General features: G+C 41.8%; 1 protein-coding gene across 1 annotated transcript in view; it reads right to left on the reverse strand.

Moving 5' to 3' along the window:
* Nucleotides 1-415: 415 nt before the first annotated feature.
* The window catches only part of CRYBG3 (crystallin beta-gamma domain containing 3), an 84,774-nt gene continuing 60,208 nt past the window's right edge, over nucleotides 416-24,981 (reverse strand). Inside the window, 12 exon segments of the mRNA XM_032678435.1 lie at nucleotides 416-2,126; nucleotides 2,613-2,772; nucleotides 3,384-3,542; nucleotides 5,006-5,129; nucleotides 7,999-8,011; nucleotides 8,014-8,038; nucleotides 8,040-8,138; nucleotides 15,856-15,982; nucleotides 16,512-16,621; nucleotides 20,562-20,594; nucleotides 21,620-21,746; nucleotides 23,305-23,447. Coding sequence (XP_032534326.1) covers nucleotides 2,038-2,126; nucleotides 2,613-2,772; nucleotides 3,384-3,542; nucleotides 5,006-5,129; nucleotides 7,999-8,011; nucleotides 8,014-8,038; nucleotides 8,040-8,138; nucleotides 15,856-15,982; nucleotides 16,512-16,621; nucleotides 20,562-20,594; nucleotides 21,620-21,746; nucleotides 23,305-23,447 — 1,209 coding nt within the window. The 3' untranslated portion in view covers nucleotides 416-2,037.

Below are 24,981 nucleotides of genomic sequence, written 5' to 3' on the forward strand. Positions count from 1 at the left end.
CAATAAAAGACGTTTGTTCAGTTTGACTGCCCTGACAGGACAGAAACTTCTCAGTAAAAGCTGTGTGTGCTGTTCCCAAAGGGGAAAATTTTGCCCAAGAAAACCCTTTTTCTCTCAGATGCTGCCAACACTGGTGCTCCCCCAGCACCAATTTTAATGTCAAAGTAACCCAAAAACCTCTGACTGCAGCCTGTATCTTAAATGCTCACTCAAGTGGGTTTTGATGAGTAGTGCAGTTACCTGACTATTAGAAATCAGTGAAGTATTAAACTCACGTGACAGCAGAGCCATGTACTCAAGATACTTATCCCTTTTTTTTTTGTCCATTTGAAAAGAAATATTTTACAAGAATATGCTTGACACCTGCTAAAAACTATTGTTTAGTTTGTTTAAAAAAAGAAACCAACAAGCAAAATGTTCCTCCTAAAAAGTTTTATACAGTTAAAATATACATGCTTTAGCATTTTACATTCAAGGTCTCCTAAGTACAAAAGCCTGCTTTGCTTTGTTATGTAACACTGAGACACCAAATATGATTTAGTCATTCTTCATTTAAAAAACTACAACTTTTTACACAGGCTTTTAAAATTTCATATGGAAAGCAAGTCACGTGCAGAACACTTGATGTACTGACTTACAAGGAAAAAAGCTAAACAAGTGCTTTAGTTGGAAAAATATATACATACATTTGAGGATCTGTTACTCAAACAGCAGATTTATGGTAATTTTAGAATGTAAAGTAGTAAGTGCAAGTAGATAGTTCTTTTTTTTAAATAGTACTATATAGAACTCCATTTCATACAAAAATAGACATCCATATATTTTATTCCTATGGCAGACTTGGGGTTATGTCTTTATTCGTTTGGGGGTGATCCTGTTTGAGTGCACAACTGAAATAGTTACAGCTTTTGGGATCTAAAATATCTTGCCTTTAGCTAACCTGAACTCCTTAAATAGTCCTAGAAATATATACCCTGAATATACAAATATGAAAAAAAAAAGGTATTTTCAATTAAGTAGGTAAGTGATGCCGAAACCAGTGATCTGAGGGATTTCTCATTAAGCAACACTGGAATGCAGGCTGCCAGCACCTTTGAAAATACATGCCAGGGTGAGTTGTTTTCTGCAGGAAGACGTGGTTTCAAGAGCAAATGACATTGCATTAAATTAAGCTATGTACACTGAACCAAAATACAGCTCCATTTAAAATCATTGCTGTGCTAAATGCAGCTTTAGCCCTTGCAGAAGTGCAGCCTGACCCAGGGCCATTTATCCCTGGTTTGATACATGCACATATGGCTCCTGTTAAAGGTGATCTTCAGGGATAACTCACAATTGCATGGGTAGTAAACAGGCCACGGGGCAGCAAAACCAGTTCCTGGATCTGGGAATTTGGTACTGTGAAAACGAGGGAAGGCAAAGGCTGACCAGTAACAACATTGAGGGGGTGAGAGTCAGGCTCCCTCTATCACCTCATTTCACATGCTGAGCTGGAATTCCAGTTCAAAGTTGTCTTTATGAACACAATAAATTGCATTTTAGCAAGATTTGAGCTTCAGGATTGCTTGGAGCCCAAACAGTTTCACTTGGGACATGAAAGTCCAAGTCCCCTTCTTTCAAGCTCACCAGTGCATACATTCCTCAGGGAGCTTCCATCAGTGTGAGGAAGGTAAAGACAACATCTCTGAAGAGCCTTTCCCATGTTATCTCTTGCAGCTCCTATACTGCAAAACCTATGTCTAGTCTTTTATACTTCTATACCTTTCATACTTCAGATGAAGAGTAACAGTGACTTTCATAGGAGCAGCCTCCGAAAAATCAACTTCCCTGCAGAGAGATATTGGATCAACGTCCCCTCTTCCAGATTTGTGCAAAATTCAGTTCTTCAAAGAGTTGGTGCTTGGTATGAAGGAAAGTAGAGAGGAGTTGCTGCTTATGGTTTCAGTGGTGTGTGACTTCAGTAGCTGGGGTCTTGTTTTCCCCCCTCTAAGATGTTAATTAAGCCCACAGAATGTCCATCTGTGGGGTGGGTTTTACTCACAATATTTCTATATCCCATTTCTGTGAAGGTCTGTCTTCTACTGGCTGATTCATAATGATGTGGTTCTTGTCATAATAATTTCCTCCTTAAAAACAAAAGAAAGTCATGAAGGAAAATTTTTTAAAAGAAATGCTCATAAAAATCTATGGATAATATTTGGGAAGTATGATTAAGTAGGAAAATTAGCTGAAAACCAGAAATTCCATGAGGTGTCTGTAATTGAGCAATGACAATTTTAACCAGCCTTCTTTTTTAAACTCCTTTTCACTTTTTGAGCCACAGCTGTTCTGAGGTTGCTTCTTCACCATTTTGTCTTTAACTTGCATTCCTTGCCATCATCACTGCTTAACTCCCTGAAGTACAGTAGTTGATTTGATCAAAATAAACCTCTGGAATCAAAAGAGAAAGGTTCCTCCCTGCCCTGTTGTCCCAGTGACAAGCAACTGGACATAAACCTAACAGGAAACCTTAAGCACACAAAAAAAAAAAAGCTGGAGCATGGCAATTAACCCTAATCAAAAACATACCTAAAACATGTGAAAGGTTTAAGGATTGTTTGTTTTTTAAATACCTTTAATATCAAGGACCAGTTGTTCACTGAGGTATGAACTGATGGTTCCATCCTCCTTGAGTCTCCACTTTTGTCTGTCCTTCCCATGCTCTGCCCAGAGGGCAACTTTGGCCCCAGGCACGTCTCTGCCACCAATGACATCCAGACAGGCATTGTTGGCCTAAGGAACAAGAAGAGAGGTGAGATCCAGGCCACAAAGCCTCAGTTTTGTGCCTAATTTGTTCAGGCACTGAGCATATGTCAGGAAATGGTGCTGGAGTTGGTAAGAAGCCTGACAAGCAAGTGAGCAGATTATGCAGCAACTGATCAGCTGCTTGATCAAAGGCAGTATCTCTGCTACGTCAGGTTTTTATGTTATCAACTTTTTATGTTAAATTATCAGCTTTTTTTTATACCAAGAGCAGACCTATCAAGGGCAGCATTAACAGAAAATCACTAACGCTGTTCACACATTACTATTCAGATAAATTCTTTACTCTTTGAAGTTTTAAACTTAAACTTGCGACTTTAGACAAAACCAGGTTTCTGCTGGTTTCTACTTCCAGAAGCATCAGTCCCATTAGAAAGATGTGAGAAGTAGCCCAACTTGCCCAAGCAGACAGCTCAAAGTGACCTATGCATAGTAAGAAGATGTAGGTTTTTTAAGAGTTTTGGTTTAAGAGAGAACAAAAGCCATCTGGGTGTTAGTGGTGGCCTAGAGTAAAAGCAAGAAGTGAAGTTCAGAGGAGAGCAGGGATACAACCCACCCACTTCCAGCACCTGGAAACTCACCCTGGACTTGAAGAGCCCCCTGCAGTAGTGCCAGACCTGGGTGTTCCTGCCGTTGTAGGGGGATGCACACACTGAGGTTGCTCTGACGTCTGCCAGGCTCCCAGCCACCGTCAGGTACCGACCCTGGGCTCGGTTCCTCACCCTCAGGTACACTGCAGGCTGGGAGGGGGTGAGGGGAGAGGGTTACAACACAGAGATTACCACAGCTGATGTGAGAGAGCCTCCCCTCCACCTCACATCAGTTTTCTAAACCCTACATCCAATTTCCAGTATCAGAAGAGGATGCTCACTGATTTTTTTGTTAGAAAGAAATGTGCATGTGAAGCAGCAGCGAGTGGCTTTCACAGCTCTAAGCAGCAATGGCAAATAGGTTTTCTTCAAGAAAAATGTATTTATGGCTATAGACCTAATTCCTGAGGTATGCAAACATGTCTAGTTCAGCAAATTTCAGCCATTCCAAGGCCAGGCAGTGGGCTGGACTCCACAGGCTTTTTATTCTTGGGACACAAAACTTACTGAGTTTCATATCCAGTAACTTCAACCCCTGTTAACTGGAGTATATGGCAGAGATAAACCACTTTTGAACATGCATTCTGCTTTTGAAAATACACAGAAAACAGGGTACTGACTTGGCATCACTGTTTACTCAGTTTACTCAAAAAATAAGAGGATTTTCTAGGGCTGTTACAGGGTTTGACCTTTTGCTCTGTCATTCCCTGATTTCAGCGTAAATAAAGAGCAGGGAGTTATAAAGAGCAACTCTGCTGGAACCCCAAACTCAAGCACAGTTTTTCTTCTGGGAGCTTTGAATGCCCTTTTTTCCATAGTAAAACAAGCAGGCAGTAAAGCCTCCCTCCCACCAAGCATCCATAAACATAATGTGTATCAGTACAGTGTATAGTTATTCCTTACAAGGAATTACAAAGTCACTGAGCAAAGTCTGTCTCATTTTGCAAGGCTGGGCAGTGACAACACCTGCTTTGACTGCTCTGGAGCTTCTGTGTGTCACTGATGACCTGCTGGGCCTTGGAAAGGCAGAGAAGCACAACCGTATCTCCTTTTCCTTGATTTAGGGACATTTATCTCAGTCTTGCTTCTCCATCTACCTTTTGCAAAGCTCCTAAGAATATTGTGGTTTTGAGACCTGAAACTTTAAATATGACTGAACTTGGCATTACTTGGGGTGAGGCAGAGAGGGAAAACCTGGTGGGACTGAACTTTGCCTCTTTTGGAAATCCAGGCTGCAGCCAATAAATTTGCTCTTGCTTCCATTTATGTTAGTTATGAAACAAGTCTGGAATTGGTTTTCTCATTATATTGTTTTATGGCAAAAGTGTAAAAATAGAGCATCTCCAGAACATGCTAATGAGCAATTCAGAAAAACAAAACTGGCTCCAAGAAGCTAGGAATTATTTCCCTTTAGGAGCTGAACATAGATCTCAATAACTGCCACGAGAGGAATTTTCTGCTTCAGTAATCTTCCAGTAGGTCCTTCTGGCTGTCACCATTTGGCCTGATTTAAGGAGTACAACACACACCACTGTACTTGCTGCTAGAGCTGATACTTGTGCACCAAATCCCTGTCCAAAAAAACCCCTTGTCCTCACACAGTCTTACAGTACCTGCTTCATGGGACGAAGGGAGCCAATTACTTTCCAGCCACTGTGTTCATTCCAGTTTGAAATCTCGCTGGGCTCCAGCAGAATCTGCCTTCCTAAAAAATTACATCCCTCGTACGCAATCCACCTGGAATAAAGAATAGGACATCAAGGACCTCGTGTTAACCACAGCCAACCCAAACTGCAGGTCAGGGCTGTGCTCCTGAAAACCCCCAAACCTCTCCATAGCGGTGCTCATGTCAAACCTCTATTCTTTGCTGAAAATGCCACCCATGTCAGTGGTTTTACTGCCTTCTGTTGACACTGAGACCTGTTTTCTGTTTTTTTCTGCCTGAAATTTGTAAACTGCACTCCCATCTCCCCCCCCCCCCCCCCCCATTTTTTTTCTCCACAAACAGGAGAACCCAGATGGGAATAATGCTGGTTTCAGCAGGCAGAGTTAAGAATTAGGAAGCCACACACAGGTGCAGCTTTGCCTGGTTGTACATATAATTATGAGAGGATCTCGTCCTATGTTTTCATTACAGTTAAAGCTTTTTATAGCTATTCCACCTGTCTGAAAACACCAAGTGTTTACTCCAAAACCTACACCCTGCTGTAGCAGACTTTCCTGTAGTGAATATATCTGAGCTGTGGGCACGGCTGAATCCCTCACCACTGGCACATACAGACCCCCTTGTTATCTGAGCATCTGCTCAGTAAATGCTGCTTACAAAGGGCAGCTTCAGGATCACAGATCCCCTCTGTTTGTATCAATAGTACATTGTTGTGTGATCCCTGAATCCTAAACGACTCCTTAACACTGGTTTCCCCGGTTACCTGTTTTGCAGGTCAGCTGCCAAGATCGTGAGGGTGGGTGAGCTGCAAGTCAGTGAGAAACAGCCCACCGCGCTCACAGCACCTGGAATTTGCTTGTCCCATGGCACATAATTTGGAGGAACTTGACAGCCAGCCTTGCTCAGGGCTCCATGGAGCCTGAAGTGTGCTGACTCTGAACTGCCTTGCAATGAGGCTGTATCCCTGTTTCCTCAAATGAAGTCCATCCCTCCTGACTAACAGGTATCTGGAGCAGCCTGACCACCACTCTGTGTTCTTTATCCTTCTAATCCATTCCTGACTTTTTTTCCTTGCAATGTTTTCTGTCAGGTCACTGAGAACTCATTTGTTAGCATTGTTCTTGAAGCACGGGACAGTCTCATTTGGAATGGCAGTTTCAAAGCAGACATTATAGGAAACAGAGAGGGGAGAGACTGTCACAGTGATCACCAGATGAAGCCAGGTTGGGCTTCTGGCCTTCAGCAACACAGACAGAACTCACCTCGGCTCTCACCAGGCTGTGCCTCCTGTCCCACATCTCAGAGTACTTCAGCAGCCTTTGCCAAGCCACAGCCAGGTTTGTGCCATTGCTGAGGTGGCCAGTAAATCTTTGTTATTTGCCTAAAGTTGACAGCAGGTTTTGGGACAAGGAGCTAAAAACCCTCCAAATCCGCCTTCCTGAGCTCTTAATCACAGATAGGGCAAACAAACCCACAGACTTCCCGTGATCACCTGACACCCTTTAGGCTACCTATCTGCCACGTGGGATGGGGACAGGCTGTGGGGGGTCTGCTTCCTAGGGATCATCACAAACAACTCAGAGGACGCTCAGCCATTCTGCCCTGACCCTTCCCGAAGACAGGGAAGGGGCTGACCTGGCTTGGATGCACAGTTGTGAGCAGAAAGATGCAGGAGGGGCGCACCTCACTCTCCCGTGCTTTCTTGCTATGTGGTCCTAAAGCCATCACCCTTCCTTTACAGCCAAATGCATGGGCAAAGGGATTTAATTTCCAGTTCCACACCCCTGATGAGAGGGCAGAGAAAACTCATAAAGGGATGTTTCCCAACAGGACGAACTTCAGACCCTCAACACCTCCACAGAGGAATGGACATTTACACATTCCACTAGAAATCAGTCAGGTGTTCCTCCCAAAGAAGGCCTTTCCCCCTCCGGACTAACACAGATCAGGGGGAATGTGTGCACTTCTCAGCCAAACAGCAGCTGTTTGCCACCCTCACCTGGGGCACCTCAAGACAACCGCAGCAGATCATCGCTCACCTCTACATTCTCAGCAAGGTTTCAGGATGAAGTGGCAGATGTTAGGGACTAGAACTCATAGTGAATGCACAAGGTTCTGTGGGGAAGCTTATAATTCATCATTGTCTCAAGAAAATTACAGCCTTGTCTGTGTGAAGAAAGTGGGAAAATAGGAAGTGTGTGTCATATCAGAGGAACAGCAGTTCCAGCCGGTCTCAGTTGCAGGATACGACTCTGCAAATTGTTTGTTGCTGCTGTGGATGTGGAGGCTGAAAACCTGGTCAGAGACAGAACACTTGAGGTTTTCCAAAAGGTGAAGGGGTAACACGTGGAAGAGGTTAGAGGGTCACTCCTGCAGATGTAAAACAGTTTTCACAGAAGAACCTGGGTGTGTGTTCACACTCAGGGGAGGAGGGTTAAACTAATAACAGAAGCAAATTACTGTTCCAGCTGTCAGATCCACCCTGAGCGTCTCTTCAGAAGCTGCTGCCTCTTTGGCAGCCGGTCAGCAACATCAAGCTTCACTGAACCACTGCAGTGGTTTAAAATCACTGCACTTTATAGCTGTATTTTACAGCCAGTCAATAAGGCAGTTTGAGTTTACACTATCTGTCCTTTATAAGTCAGCAATCAAAACTTACTTTTGGCTCCTGGCTTGAACAACAGGCTCTATTGGTCATTACTGTACAGGGATGAAAGGACGATTCTTACAAGGGGAAAATACACCCTCTGCCCAGAGTTTTGTTCAATTTTGGGTCTTGATACAAGAAGTGTGCCTGGCATTCAACTGCATTTTAGAATTTTATATTGTCTCAAAATTAAAGTTAGAATGTGAAACATTCTATGAACAGGGTGAGAAAATACATGTTCAGTATTAATCCCTACAGTACAAAACTGACAGGAATATTTATTCCATACTTACAGTCCACTCCTCCCCACACAGACTGAGTGTAAAAATGGAGGTTCCTCATTCAGAACAGAGCTGACAGGTTCACTGAAGTGCAGCTCTCTGCCCTTGCAGCATTCCAGGGTGAACAGACTGATGGAAGGCTCAGCAAAAACCTGGAGGAGGAGGGAGAGAGGGAAAAAAAAAAAACCAAGTTTTAGTAGGAATAGTCCAACTTCAGGGTTAGACATGATGCACACATTTGCCCACTTCAGTTGAATTTCCACGTGCTTTTGGGTCAGATCATGCTCCCTTTAACAAAGAAGGAAAAAAACCCCAAAGCACACAGAGCTGGAACACACTGCATTTATGAATGGCTTTGTCACCTGAGTGTGGTGGCCCCAATGACACATGCCAGGCACAGCGAGTCACTTTGTGATACAGAGAGGCCTCTGCACCTGAAAAATCTCATTTTGATCTGGTTTGTATCATCAGGGCCTTAGTTTTTGCTTTTCATAAATCCAGGTTATTTACTTACTGATGGAACACGTCACCAGCAGTGTTCAGGGTGATCTGCAGATTGCACCTAAAGCAGTGATGCAAATAACAGGTAGAGCGTCCACAGACTTCAATTAGCAGTAGTTCACTGCAAAAGTCTTAGAGAGCTACAAACTGCAAGAGGTTAAAAAGGTCAGCTAAAAGTTCTCAATGTTTTTAACAGGCATCCTATTTTTCTTCTGATTATCCTGAAGAAATAGCATAATTAGTAAACCCTTCAATCTCACACAGAATTGAAACATTTTTCGCTTAATGTCCTTTTCTACAGTTGACAGGTTGCCTATGAAAGCAAATAAAAGGATCAGCTTGCATGAAAATGTGGTCCAGCTATAAGATCAGCAGAAAAACAGAGGAAATATTTAAATACACAAAGTCTGTGCCTTAGCACAAGGAACACTGGCACAATTCTTCAGCATTTTTAACCTAAAGCCATAAGGGGAGTATTGTAACCAAAAGCATAAGCACTTGCAGGAGGAGGGAACAGGTCTGGGTAACCTCTGATCAGCCTCTCCAGGAAAGTCACCTTGTTCTTAAGAGAGGTTACCCTGAGATAGCTGGCTCAAGCAAAAGTTAGGATTTCTCTTGCAGCAAAGATATGGCCTCAGGTAGAAGGAATGAAGCAAAATCTTGAACTAAAGTTGACACAGGCACCGAGCAATTAAGAGAAATTAACTTTCATGTTTGAGGAGGCACATGTATTGTAGAGAAGTGTCTCTAAAGAGCTCAGTGGTGATTCAGGACATACAAATTTACTTGACACTGACTCAGAGCACTTGGTATGTAGCTGGTTGGTCAGAATTTGCCTCAGAGAAGTTGTCTTCCTCTGCCAACCAGTGCAGGGACAATCTAAGTCATGCAACACTGCAAAGACAGAGAGTTTGCCGAGACATTTTAAAGAAGACCTTGGGGATCATCAGAGACATTTGTAAAGCTCACTGTACTCCTAACAAACTAATGTTACAACCCAGAAAGAGATTAAAACCTGCAGTATTTTTATTTTGGAATGTCAGTTCTTCCCAAGTGCCTTCTGCTGGATGGGGTGGGTCAAATTTACAATGTGTGACTAAGGGCTTACTTTGAAATCCAGACCAGCAGACAGGTAGCTATTTCTCAGGTTGCCCTGCTCAGCAGGGCAGTACCATCACACTCCTGTTTGCAAGTCTTGGCACTACCTTTCACCTGAGCAGATACCAGAAATCGTGTCCAGAACAGGTCCAACAGGGCCAATTTTCACAAGGGCATTACTGACCATGAGAAACACCCTTTGGCATCCACGTTGCCAGACATTGTTACCCAAGCCTAAATGTTTATCCTGCTGCTGTAATATTCAGTATGTCAAGAGACAGGGATGCTGTACTAGATGGACAAGTTATCTGATACAGCATATCCATTTATATATGCTAAGAACCAGGACAGCATATTGGTGGAGTCAATTAAAATGACTCCAGAGTCAATTGAAACGACTCCAGCTGTCCTGGGGTTGAGACTGTTTGACCTGAATGGCCTGGGAATGTCCTGTCCAGCTGCTCAAAGTCCCAGTGTGTCCATAGGCAGCAGGCACTGTGTCCCTGGCACACACACAGCCCGCGACAAGGGCTGACACCACCTTCCCAGGGAGACCTCAGGAGGACTCCACTGACCTTGCACAGACAGAAAACAGGCTGCTGTGTCAAGGACTGAGCTCTCACATTTCCATAACCATATACAGAGCAAGGAGCTGATTCCTCACTTTATGCATTCCCTTATACACCAACAGCTGGCAGCAGTGACTTGGCCTGGCTTTTTTCTCTGACTTTGTTTTCGTAGCTCCATGGAAACCACCAACAGTGAAAAACAAGGTTTAGAGGCCATGCTGTTATGCTTCCGACAGAGGCATCCTGCTCCCACCCTTCCCTGCAGAACGCTGAGGAGCATTTTCACCCATTTTCAGGTGGAACCTTCACCACTGATAGGTAATTGTGAGGCTCAAAGGACCAGCTTTCTTCATGAAGGCCCAGTCCTGACAGACCAGGGATTGAAAGGGGGCTCTCCAAGAGCCAGAGGAAAGGCAACTGGCAGAGAATACAAGAGGGGACAACCTCATTGCCATAGGTGGACTCGAGTTTCCCATTTCAAAGGTGAGCTAAAGTCATTCCCATGTCTAGGTCGGGATTACCTCAGCTTCCTTCCAGAGTTATTTCAAGGAAATAACCTGAAATGCCATCCTTTGGGAAAGCTTGCCAATCGTGAGAATGATAAAGCACTAAAGAATTACTTGATGTGTGGAAGAACTAAGTGCCTTTGCTTAAACCAGCACCAATAACATTTTAAGAGGTTTTGCTTGTTCTGTTTTTTAATGCCAGTGTCCAGGGAGAAACTTGAAGAGATTTAATATATTCAGGAGGCCAGTGATGAAGAAAGGCTATATTTACACAGCATTTCAAGATATGAGCAGCCTTGTGAACTGTTAAATACACTGATATTCTTTACTTAACAGGTGTGGTAGCCTGTGGTTCACACAGCACATGACGCAGTGACAATGACACAGGTAAGCCATGGAAATCAACACACCAAAAATCTCTTGTGCAGTTCAACTCAGATCAGGCTTTTCCCTAATGATTTTTACCTTTTTTTTTTTTAAATGGCGAGAAGCTGTGCACCACAAATTTTTCACAATTCAGAACAGATATTTATACTCCACCAGTTCAGAAAAAAACACAATGCAAGCCTGATGTGTTTGATATTAAACAAAGACCACTCAAGATGAGCTTCCTTTAAATGCCTTTTGCTTGCAGTGCAAAGCATAGGTGCTTTGTAAAGCAGCAGTGTGCAGACACAAAGCAGCTGACCAAAGGGCACTGGAACTGAAAATCATTTGCACAGGTGAATTTGCACATATGCCTATAACAACAACCACAGTTTTAGCTATGGATAACATATGGATAATTTTGCATTATGAATGCTGTGAAAACTATTACCAATAGAACCCTTTTGAAAAGGGCTCAGCCAGAACATGTTTTTCCTCGGGTCTTTTTTTTGCAAAGTTAGATTTTGCAAACTTTGATGCCAAAGCCTAATAATGCCAAAGAAAGAAGTCCATGGGGCCAGACCAAAGCATGACTAACCCAATCATGGCAAGGATTGGTGCAGTTCCCCACTTCGTGCTGACCTGCTGCTCTGCAAACAGCATTTGCCGGAGTCTGAACTGGATGAGCCTCCACAGCTGTATTTCAACATCCATGGGAAAATCTTACACTTCAGCCTTGGCTAACTCATCATTTACAACTGTCTTTACTGAGACTGCTCTTGCCTGGCTACTCCCTTCAGTGTGGGATGGATGCCTGGTTGAGGGAGAGGAACATAGTGCTGGACAACAGAACACGCACGGTCCAGTCCCAGCTACACAGAATGAATCATTGCCTGGCCCTGGGAAACCAATTCATTCCTGTATCTGATTTCATTATTTGCCTCACAGGAATGCTGGGAAGATTGGTTAACACCTGTATTTAACTTAGAAAAGAAAATCAATACAGAAATACAAGAACTGTCACGGTTGATCAGAGCAAGAATAACGAATGCCTCAAAAGAAAAGGGCAAAAAAGCAACCAAACAAAAAAAAGCATTGCACAACCTACAACCTGGATCTCATTTTTGATTTTAGAAACACTGAGACTGGTTTAACTTAAGGACTGATGTTAACACTTTAGAAGGAAAACTAAGCGCTCATTGCAACAATACTGGATATTCTTGTCCACGGAAATCACAGCAAATATGACGGAGAGTTTGACAATACAACCTGCCTGAAAAAAGGCAGCACTAGAGCTCCCCATTGCAAGAACATAAGGGTCACTATCCCAAAAGATTAACCTCTTCAAGCAACAAATACTGGTAAATTCCCCAATAAGCAACCATGGCCCTATAAATGGCACAGCTGACTTACCCACTCTTTGCTGCTTTCCTTCCATGAACCCATGGAAATGCAAAAGGCAAGTCCTCGTTGATGCAGGAATGGAAACCTGAAGTATTACAACACTATTTTTTCCTCACAGAATATCAAAACCAAAGGACACAACACACTCATTATCAAGGCACACATTTGCTTTGTTCCTTCTTTGTATCCTCTCGTTAACCTACAACTTTTCCTAAACACTCCAAGAAGGACAAAACAGATCATTCTAAGTTTGAGCAAAATGGAACAGCAGGAAAAAAGAACAGCTAGGGCCTCCAAAATGGAACAGCAGGAAAAAAGAACAGCTAGGGCCTCCAAAATGGAACAGCAGGAAAAAAGAACAGCTAGGGCCTCCAAAATGGAACAGCAGGAAAAAAGAACAGCTAGGGCCTCCTGAAGATTTAGTTTGAGTATTACAGTCCTTGGAGAATAAGCATATAACATTTGTTATATTTGTTTGCAAACATTTTGTTTGCATGAAAGCTGCATTTTCCATAGAACAAACGATTCCCTCGAATCCCTTCCTCATCTTCAATTGGTTGATCTATTTTTGGAAAAAAAAAAAAGTCAAAGCTTTGCAGAAGTTCTTCGCTGTTTCATGTGGATTAAGACAGTGCTGTTTTCCTTAGTCACAAAAATTCCACTGCCACTTACAGCGCTGTTCCGTCAGGTCACAAAATCCCACTGATGCCATGAAGGAGTACTGCAAATACAGAATGTTAATCCTCAAATTCTGCTTCCAAAATGGAGCCCAGAAATCTTGCAGCAGCTGACAACACCTAAAAAAGCCCCTCAAACTGTTACAGCTTTGAAGTGAAAACTCAGTAAGTCACACTTTACACTTCACTCAGCTGTACAAAATCAAGGTAACATATAGTTAATTATCACTACAATCTTGCACATTAGCAAGGGAATACCCAGATCCCATGCCCCCATTTTTCTCCAGCCCATTTTTTCTCCTATCCCAAAGAACTGGCTGATATAATCTACTTCTAAAACATACAGCTGGACCACACCTACACCACTGAACAGGCTTGGACTGTTCCCAAAGGCTGGTAATGAGATGGCCTTTGTAATCCTAAAAGCATATTATTTTTCCCCTTTGCCAGTGCCACACATGGACCTCTTCTCCTGGTGAACATCTGGGATGCAGAAACCTCACGCACAGCTCCCCACTACAGTGTGGGAGTCCTTCCCAGACACACTGGCAGCAAATTCATCTCACTGAAAAGTGGAGCAGGAGACAATGGACATTCAGGGCTTGGTGTTGGGGTTAAAGGTTCTCCCTCTCACACATAAGCGACCGAGAGACACACCTTAGGTCTGCTAATTGAAAGCCAAATAATGGAAGGGGTTCCCAGGGCCACAAATGAATTCAATAAAGCTACACAACAGCTCCACTTGGGAATAGCATTGCTTCTCTCTTGAATGAGCTAACAGAAATATGTTGTAATAAAGAGGGCTCTGTTCCAGGAACAGTGTTTTGTGCACAATGCACAGAATGAGCCGCGGCTGTTCCTGACCACAGACGGAACCCACTGCTCCGTGCCCGGCATCACGTCGGTGCCACACAAAGCCTGGGAGCCCTGACCTGGGGGATCTGCACTCACAATGACTTAGGGGCCACTGAGGGCACTGCTATTGGTGAAACAGGTGGGGTTCAACAGCATTTTATGCTGTGTAGTGCCCTGATTTTGTGAAACACGAGGGCTCCTATTTGAGAGAGAGGAACTGAGTTAAGAGGTGCAAGCCTCTCACAAGGCAGAGGAAGACATGTGAGCTTCCCACACACAGCCTGCCAAACACACTTCTTCCAGGGCCTGGCCCTCAGTAATCAAGGGCTGCCAGCAGTTTCCTACTATGTCAAACTGCATAGTTACTTCCCTGTGAGATTACAGGCTGGGGGATTGGGATAAGACCTACTATTCCATGTTAATACTTCACTCTGATTTAGCACAGCAGTGTCCAAAAGCCCAATTTAAAAACCAGGCTCTCAGCGGGTGAGGTGGGAAGCTATGGCTCCACTGAAGTCACTGTATCTGTCTAGTCTAGTGAAAAGTCCAGCTCCCAAGCTCAAATTGTACATCCTTCCCACCATGCCCGTGGCTTTTGGTGGTTGGGTTTGCTTGGGATTTTTTTGGTACCTTTTTTTTTTTTTTTGCTTGCTTTGCTTGTTTGTTTGTTTTGGGGGGTTTGGTGTTTAATTTTTTTTTTGCTTTTGTTTTAAAAGTCTGTTCACAAATGAAAAAAAAGACTTCATATGTGAAAAAACAAAACCCTGAATTGAGTAATCTCTGAAGTCCAGCTTCATGAGAGTTACATTGAAGGACACACTCATAGGCTGAGTTTGTGTTCTGTGATCAAGGGGAGGAGGAAGAGTTTTGGAGAAGTTGGTGGCAATTGCTAGAGAGAAGTGGGCAGAGAAGCCACTTCAATTTCAAGACTGAAGCTCATGGAGGACCTTGGTGGAGCAGAAATCCACCTGCAGCCCGTGGAGGGCCCCACACCAGAGCAGGTGGATGCCCAGAGGAGGCTGTGATCCTGTGGGAAGCCCAGGCTAAAGCAGGCTCCTGACAGGACCTGTGGCCCCATGGAGAGAAGAGCTCATCCTGGAGCAGGTTTTGCTGGGAGCACCCTGTGGAAGGGACCCACAGGGGCAGTTTGTGAAGAACTGCGGCTCAAGGAAGGACTCACACTGGAGAAGTTGATGGACTGTATCCTGTGGGAAAGATTTCCTGCTGGAGCAGAGGAAGAGTGTGAGGGGTCCTCCCCCTGAGGGGGAAGGAGTTGCAGCAACATGTGATGAACTGACTGCAGCCCCCATTCTCTGTCCCCTGAGCTGCTGTGGGAAGGAGGCAGAGAAAACCGGGAGTAAGGTTAAGCCAGGGAAGAAGGGAGGGGTGGAAGGAGGGCGTTTTTAAGATTTAGTTTTATTTCTCATTGTCCTACTCTGATTTGATTGGTAACAAATTAATTTCCCCAAGCTCAGTCTGTTTTGCCTGTGATGGTAACTGCTGAGTCTCTTCCTGCCCTTATCTCAACCCATGAGCCTTTTGCTGTATCTTCTCTCCCCTGTCCAGCCGAGGAGGGATAGGGACAAAGTGGCCTTGGGGGCACCCAGTGCCCATCCAGGGTGAACCTGCCACAGGACCAGTGAGAAAAATGTTAACCAACGCAACTTGTACAAAACAGAGCAACTTTGAGCCCAGAATACCCAAGAGCACACACCTACAAGTGACCACGTGCATGACTGCACGCAGCCCAACTTGTTCTGAACCCAGAAAATCCTGTAAGCCAAGAAAACAAACTTCACTCTTTCCTCTTTATACCACAAGCACTTGTTTCAGACATCTGACTAGGAAAAGAGTTCTAAAATGTTATTATTTTTTTCCCAATAGAGTCCTTACATATTGAATAGGCTTGAGGGATTTGATTGTAGCAGCTGGGCAGCCACAGGAACTGAGGTCAACATAGAGCCCTTCTTCCAGCACACAGTGATTGTCAGTGATTTCCCCTTCGTAACACAGGAGCCAACTGTAAGAATAATGAAACAGAAAAGATAAGCTGCTCGAGCTGCTTATTAACAGCAAGTTTTTTTCAAGACTTAAGATTTGCTAAGGACACAAAGAATAAAAAATTTCTCTGTTCTTGTCAAGCTTAAAAGCAAGGTGACTTCAAAGGCTACACTATGAAGCAACCCAAAGCAGCAAAATCACATCATGTGGTACAGAAACCTCAGTTCCAGAGTCAAACGATGCAAGGGGAATGCAGACACTTCTACTGTACCAAGTTCTCAAAATCTGGAATAAATTCTAATTGGAGTTAAAAAAAGAATCACAGTAACTGTGCAAACTTCCCACAGGGATAGCAAAATGTATACTACCCAAACCAAGGACAGGATGAGAGTTACTGAGATGCATTGCAAGACAAAGGCTCTAAGACACGATGGAAAATGATGGGCATGTGTTATGTGTTTTCAGTTGCCTGAAATTTAGTAAGGTTTCTAAAAAAAAAAAAAAGTTCATATCACTGAAAATGGTGGCATGTAAAACAACAGACTTACCATCCCCGAAGAACCTTAAAAGAACATGGTATGAATGATGTAAAATCAGAAACTTCTGCTGTGAAATCTATACATGCTCCTTGGAAATGTGTATTACTGAAAGCTTTGAGCTACAAGAACAAAACAAAACAAAAACAATGACTAGAAGGAAAATGAAGGCATTATTAATGTAAACAGAGAAAGCTGCACTCTCACAGAAGTATCCAATCAATTCATAAAGACACAATAAACAGAATGACTTCTCATTTAAGGAATCTTTTGCATTTCTACAGCTGCTTTATTTCTAGAAAGATCAAGTAATTTATCATCTCTGGGACTGGTACAGGATGCTCCCCAGTGATGCTAGGGCAGGCAGTGTTATCAAGTGTTAAAAGTTCCATTGCAGCAAGAGAGGGCCCAGCAAAAAGAGAAGAGCAGGACTGAAGGCTGTTCTCATGCACATGAAGGACCCCTGAGCTGCAGTTAAATCCCACTGCAGCTCAGCAATCCAGTGTTCAGAACAGGATGGGGAAGCAATGGTCAAAAAGACACAGATCTGCTGGTGACAAAGTGTCTTGAAATCTTCTGTGACCACAGTGATAGCAGGAAGTTTTTAATTTCAGAATTTCTGACGGAACTGGGAACTCATGAAAACAGCTCAGCTGAACTTCAGATGTCATGGCGAAGAACTGTAAGTCACACTGGACCACACCCCACCAATAAGACGTGACCAATTCACCCTGAAAAGCAACAAGGCTGAAAGTGCTGCAGTAAAAGAAAAGAGGGAAACAGAAACAAAAAAGAAAAAAAACCTAGTATGATATAGGCTGTGATCTACAGCAAAGTCACACAGAATTCTGTACCCTTGGCTACCACTGTGTAACTGAGATGAATTTCCCTTTAAAGCCTGAAAGAGAGGCTGGAAAAGAATGAAAAATTTAACTGTATCAAGAGAATAGCTCATATTCTGTAATGGAAGAAAAACACGATGGCTGTTGCAAGAGCTACTTCCCCCTTCATGCCCCAAATTGGCCAAGCTTCCTGCCAAAGAAAAGAAATCAAATGCTTTTGCCAGTACAGATCGAGATAGCCAAACACAAGTATCAGCAAATGATTTTATAGAAAAGCTCAGTCTATGTTTTTAAAACAAATTAATATGTTTCCTGTTAGAAACAACAAGAAAGGCTTAACCTGGCCTTACATGCTGTAACTGCTAATTGGAGAACACAGATCAGCTACAATACAGTGAATAAAGTGTAACTGATTTTTCTGTAAATGCAATCACACTGCTATGTCACAAAACATCTATTTAAGCTGTAATTACATAGTATTTTCTACCCACTCATATAAAAGCTCTTTACAAAAAGTAATACATATATACACACCCCCCCTTTCCTTCATAGGCCATGTGCTACGCAAGGTTTTTAAAAAAGATCCACAACTCATTTTAATATAGAATGTATCTAATAATGAATGATGGTCTTAATTTGACAAAAGCTGGGGTGAAGTAGTGATTCCCCAGTGAAAACACTGAGCATCTGCAATTAGCCTCAGAGTGCAGCAACCTCTGGTTTGTCAGGGTTTGCACATTATTATATGAGGTTTCGCTTCCTAGAAGTTCAACAGACAGCACATTAAAATACAAATATAAGGTATCACAGCAATTATCTCTGCTTCCTAAATTATCTGTACAAGTCAGCTGCTACTGAAAGAGGCTTTGTTCTTGCTGGGCTAAACCAAGCTTCATTTTAATAAATAAAAGCAATGGTTTTGTAGAGTCGGTGATTTCAGACACTCTATGTCCATGGTTTATTAGGGAGCCTGGTAGGAGGAAAAGGTCAGGGAAGTTGCTGAGAGATTGAAGAAAATTTAGCTGCTTTTCAATTTCTGATGAGCAACCAAACACAGGAGTGAAAAGAAGACACGCTGTTGTAGACAGTGAAAACAGTTCCCTTAGCTCAGATATACGCTTATTAAAAGTGGGAGAATGTATCATCATTCAAAATAACCAATATATGGCTTATACAAGGCTCAAACATCAGGATGTTGAAGGACCTGCCAGCTCCTATGCACCATGCTTTGAAGTTCCAAATCAAAAGACTGGTGGATAGATGAAAGCTTTTATTTTACTCTGAATGGGAAATTCTTCATATTTATCCAAAAGACTGTCCTTTACTTATCATAAGTGATTAAATGTTTTCCCATAAAAACTTAACTCAAAATATTTCTCCTCCTATAAGAGCTGTAGGGATGTGAATGATGTTCTTCCTTCCTTAGCTTTGGGGTGGAATCCTATGAGAACCAGGATTGTGATAAAACACGATAGTAATCTTTTTACAAATGGTCTTAGGACTGTTATTAGAGAACACAAGAGGCAAACCACAATCCAGAACAGGTTAGTATTTAAAGGTGACTGTGTGTGTATATATACATACACACAGTATTTTCATGTTTCTGGGAAATAAAAAAACTATAAAGCACAATTTATTGAAACTTCAAAGGCTTGAATTGATCTTAAAGGTCTGCAAAACTGGAGTAATGTACTCAAACGACATTTTTTGGGAGATCCTGAAAAAACAGAAGAATTGAAGATGGAAAGAAAATTGTCTTCAACTGTTTGGACCCCTCTGGTTTCATTTGAGTTGGTTATTTTATCTGGTAGCATTTACCAAGGCCTTACTGGGAATGTACTTGTAAGTCTTTGGATTTGGCTGCAAACTGCCATGTGAATAGGTCTGGCAGGAAGTCAGTGTTTAAGACTAAAATAATGCACCAATTATGTCTTCAGACAGGAAACATTTCCTGTAGTCCTGGGTTAATCATAAAATCATAGAACTAGGATACTTGGAGAAAAAGGAGGGTGTGGTCCACCTGCTAAACAACACAGTGTATGTTATTTCCCATCCAAGGAAGAAAAAGCAAAATTGTGTCCAGATGACAAAATACTTAGAGCTCAATGGTTCTGTTTCAGCAAACTTTAAAGTCTCTTTTGTCTGAAAAATAATGTCATGTTTCTTGAAATAAACTTTTCCAAATTTGCTTAATTAAAAGCATGTCACAGAGAGAGCAATGCAGCCCCTCCCATCATCACCCACACCAGCAGTGCACTCCAGGACACAAAAAGACAAATCAAACAACTAATGCTGGAAGGGAGGAGAGCCCTGTTGGGACAGAACATTGCAGGGGACACAGACCATCTGTGGTGATGAGCACAGAGTAGGATTTTGTTTTTAGATAGATAACACAAAGGTCCATTAATGGAATGTAACCTCATAAGATAAGGAGCAAAAGTGTAAAACCCCAAACTAACTCATTCTTGAGACTAAAAGTGAGTTATAGGGACCACTTTCTCATTGTAAGTTATCACCAAGTCAGACACAACTTTCAGGGAAATTGTCAGAATGTATCATAGAAGAGATTTAGCACAGATTTATCATAACCAGGATGTGTTCAGTTAAAGTCTAATGTTACTGTGAGGAAAAGGTAACCATGGGGTTACCTTGCTCCTTAAAGAGACTATGAAAAGCAGAGCTACCAGCACTCAAGACTAAAAAAACCCAACTTCTTCTGTTGATGCATCTGCAGGTTTGGAAAGTGCAGTTCAATTTTCTGCAGTTTACATTTTCATCCTTGCCTCGTCCATGAACACACTGGTGACAAACCATCTGGTGACAAACCAGATACAACGCAAAAGAAGGGGATGAAAATCTGCCACAAAGAAAAGGATGAGCGAATGTGAGGGAGAGTTTCCAGGAACAGGAAGGGAAGAAGAGGAAAATAAATAGCTAGAGAGACCCAAAGTCGGTCAAAACCTATTGGGTTGCTTGCATTTTTTGAGAACAGAATACTAAAGGGTACGATCTGGAATAAAGCAAAGAGCAGAACATCAGCAAACTTAACCTTTCTACATCTACTGGTTTCATCCATCAGTGATCTGCTGTATGAAATGATAATACTGAGGTATCATTTGAAGTAACTGAGGTATCATCTGAAGCAAGACATTCAACATTGTCTGTATTTAATTATTAAATGTAGTTTAGTACTAAAGACAGTAACATAATGTCAGCATACCAAATGCGGAGGCTCATTCATTCCAAGTGGTTCCTGCAATAATAAATACATACACATATGTTAAAAACCCCCCAAAATCAATTACAATTAATTTCCTAGGAGACGTGTCAAGTTCCTGAAATTTGTTAATTATGAATCCAAGAGCAGAGAAAAACACACTTCCCAGGCTCTTGGCACAATTCTTTTCCCCATTTTTGCCATCAGCTGCCTGTAAGCTCACGATTACCTGCCTGACTGTTCAGTGCCTTTCACACAGAGAAGTTGCATCAGCATTAATTAGTTCGTATAATGTGGATTAGAGTCCATGCAAATGTCTCTGCATTTGTTTTTCAGGCTGTTTCTTGAAAAGACACAGAATTAAAAACAGATGACTGCAACAGCTCTTTAAACATGAGATCTTCAGAATAAGGTTAAATGTTCCTTTCCTATTTTCAGTGCATTAGTATAATTTATTACTTATTATTTATTTATTGCTTATTATTATTTAATACTTATTACTGAGGATTGTCTGCTTTGCATTTGGGTTTTGACAGTTCTGGCACTAATCTGCTTGGGCAAGTTACACTACCTTGGATTGAATAATGGATTAAAAATATTTCCTGTCTTTATTCACTGTGTGTATTACCTATATTTTAGCATAAAAATAATAATAATAAAAAAATCAGACTTCTATTACACAACAACAACATGGGCCAGGAAAATTCTCAAGTACTTTTATATCCATTATTGATTAGGCATTATAAATTACTATGTTTTAAAGCAAATTAATCTTTCCAGGCCAGGTTATTCTTTCCCTTTATGCAGTCTGCCAAAGGGAAGTTCTTCTTTTGAGGTTTCCCTGATAATTTTCTCAAGATACAGAAAGATCCAGAGTGTCCAGTTAAGTCTCCATCCAGAACAGACTCATGATGTCATTAACAAGGATCTTTAAGTTGTTTCCAAATAAATAGACAAGTTGTGATAATATGGGCTGTCCTGTTTAATTATTATGGAATGCCCTGGACTCCAAAGGCCTCATTTCTTTCAAGTTTCCCCCTTAACAAGTTCTGGTAACTCACCAACTTCACAGGTCGAATTGACATGATGATTTTACTGGATCCTCCCCAGTCAAAGAAGCATTTGTATTTTCCTTTCTCCAATACATATTGTTCTCCACAGAAATATTTCTGCTTATATGCCACCCACCTGGAGAATGACACAAAAATTAAATCAAAACCATCACATTTTTCTGTGCAGTCTGATGATAATGCTAGCAAGTTAAATGCAACAAAAAGCCCATCTGACAGACAGTGCAACATTAAACCTGAGGAGACAAAACTGTCACACCTTTGATTTTCTGATTTTAGTTTGCAAACACTATTTGACAAACACACAACTCTGGGTCTCTGCCTTTCCATCAAATATACATTCAACACGAGATGATGCTTTTCTGAGAAACAAGAAACACAAAGGAAAGAAATTTAGTTGACAAGTTTTCAAATCTCTCTCAAGTGAATATTCAGTATCACATAGTTCTGTAAAGCATCCCTTCAACAGTTGTCATGCAAGACTCTGTGAATGCTACTGCACTGAACTTGTCTTACAACCCTCAGGATTTTGCAGTTCTCATTTGTATCCCTCCTCTCCAAATTGAGTCGCAGCCTTTCAGTCTTGTATTTTATCCTCGTGAGACACTAATAATCAGCCCCTGTGTGAGCAGTTCCAAGTCCCCCACTATTGCTACCCATCCTAAATTTGAAGCCTTCTTAGTCTCACTTAACAGCTGCTGATCCCTATCACCATCACCATTAGGGTAGGCATGACAATGTTAATATTGTACTTTTAAAATTACTATTAAAAGTCTGGAATTTCCACCCACATGATTCCATAGTGCTATTTTCCCATAACATCTTTTATGTTTTAGCATTTGATATTATTTTTCATGCACAGTACCCCTGCCTTCCATGTAATAGCCTACTCCATCATTCCCATGGAGTGGGTGACTCCCCTGCTTATCCTTCCTGTCAGTCTCTGCAGTATCTGCTGGATCAGAGCTGTTATTTCATGCCAAGTATTCTAGCTCCCCCACACTAATTTTTAGGCTTCTGGCACTTTAGAGTTTTGTCCTTGCTCCATCAGTTAATACCACATATATCTGTCTGTCAACAGACACTGCAGGTGGTCTAATTTACCTTCCTTACTTATTTTCTTTGTTTCCTTGTTTATTTTCCTTCTGAACTTCACATATGCACACCAAATATTAGCCAGGTCCACCCTGTAGACTGTACCAGCTTGAGCCAGCTACTCTTCCACACCCCTTGGTTTAACCCCTCCTTTTAGTTAAAGTAGTTCTATAAAATTAAAACATTCAGTGCCAGCAGTCTTACTTTCTTAGAAATACAGCACATCTTATCCTTTCTATACAGGCTCTACCTGTCCCAAAATCTTAACATACCTAAAATCTCTCTTCTGTTTTACTCCCAAAGCTCCTTTATAATGAAACTACAGTGACATCTCTGGAGGAACATCACAAGCTTTGTCTAGTAACAAGAATGCCCAGATCCAAATCAAGGTACAAGCATGAGAGTTACAGAAAACTAAAGTTATTTTTTTCCCCTTCCATTCACCAAGGAAACACAAAGAAACATTTTTCTCCTCCAAATGTTTACCACCTGTAGCATGTGAAACACATTCTGTCAAAAGATGCACCCAAACATGCACAAAGATACTGAAGAGTTCTCTCCATGTATTTCAGTAGACTTACACTCCACTCCTCACAAGAATAGACCTCGTCTCTGGGCCAAATCCAGCCTTCTCCAAATCAGGGATTTCTTCATTGGTGATGTCTAATGCCTTGCCATCTTCATCATCAGACTGAAAAAGTGCCACTGATGACTCTATGAAATCCTAAGAGGCAGCAAAGGAGTTAGAAGACAGGCTGTCACAGCTCAGCAACACTTCAGAACATAGAACATTTTGGAAAAGAGTTATAGCCAGAAAGACAGCGTTTCATAAAGCAGTGAAGGGACTTGGATCCCTTCTGTGGATCTTTAAGGGATATTTTGGCATCGAAGTTCTGTAAATACTGGTAGCCTGGCAATCTGATATGGCCTTCAGTGGTTTCCACTGAAGAGATAAAGAACCTGCTGCCCCTCAGCACCATCCTTTCCTCTCTGAGGATGACAGAGTGCAAAGATGCCCACGTGGGCAAGAGAAAAGTCGTGGATCTTCCAACAACTGATCGTCCAACAGCTTCATAAATGACTATTCCAAATATTACCATGACTATAGCTTTTTACTTCAAGTTCTCCTTCCTCATCTCTTCCTAGCAACATGACAATAACCATGGAGAGGAAAAGACTGGGCAAGATCACCTTTGCAGCACAAGGGATTTGTACTTTTTGGATACATCCGCGGCATGACTAATCACTACAGCTATTAATAAATCCTGCTTAACACTGTCATGTTCTCTCTTACATAGCTGTGTGACACTGCTCTCTGCTATCAGCTGGCTTAGCTCCCTGACCAGATTACTTGCACAGCTTCAGATTATTTGAATTTGGGTTTCAAATCTTCAACTTTTTAACCACTTAGTAATTCTAAGCACGCAGTTCAGTCACTGCTTGGGAAAACAGAAAACAACAATCCATTCACTTTTATTCCTTTAACTTTTAACATAAACCATGAACTGAATTCCAGTGTTTCTCAAACATTCAGCAACGTTATAATAAGTTGAAGTTAAGAAAGTCTTTCAAACAAGAAATAAAGGCTATCAAGCAAACAATGTGGCTGACAGAGATCCACAAACATATGAGGACACCACCAAAGGAATTATTACACTAATACTTGCTGCTGTAGCACTTCAGTGTTACCAACCAGAGAGCAATATGCTGAAGGCTACACTGAGAAAACAAAGACTTATAACTGTCAAAACCCACTTAGAAATTAAGGCCAGACCAAGCATGCAGCCAGACTCCTTTGGTTGGGCTCTTTAGAGGACACCACGTCTTTGTACAGGATACAATCACAAGGAATTATGAAAACTAACTTTAGAACAAACACTTGATGTAACTCGCTCTCTGCATTGTTTACAGAACACTAGAAGGTGATGGAACAAATTATGTAGTAAAACTGGTTTTCTTACTAAGTTGACCACCTCCTTCTTTAATTTATTTAAACAGTTGCAACTATTTCAGGTATACACTAGAAATTAAAGTACCAGGTCTGACAAAATCATCATGAACAACTGCAGCTTCAGACTACTTTTCTGGAAAACAAACAACCAATCAACCAGTGCAGTATTGGTGCAAATGAAAAACAGCTACTCTTAACAGTCCTAAAACAAACACTTTATAAAAGTACCTGAAAAGTCATTTAGAACAAATCTACACAGAATTTCTTTGACTACATTTAAAATACTGAAATATATTCACAAGTCAAA

This window comes from Chiroxiphia lanceolata, chromosome 2 (assembly GCF_009829145.1).
Source record: "Chiroxiphia lanceolata isolate bChiLan1 chromosome 2, bChiLan1.pri, whole genome shotgun sequence".
Classification (NCBI taxonomy): Eukaryota; Metazoa; Chordata; class Aves; order Passeriformes; family Pipridae; genus Chiroxiphia; species Chiroxiphia lanceolata.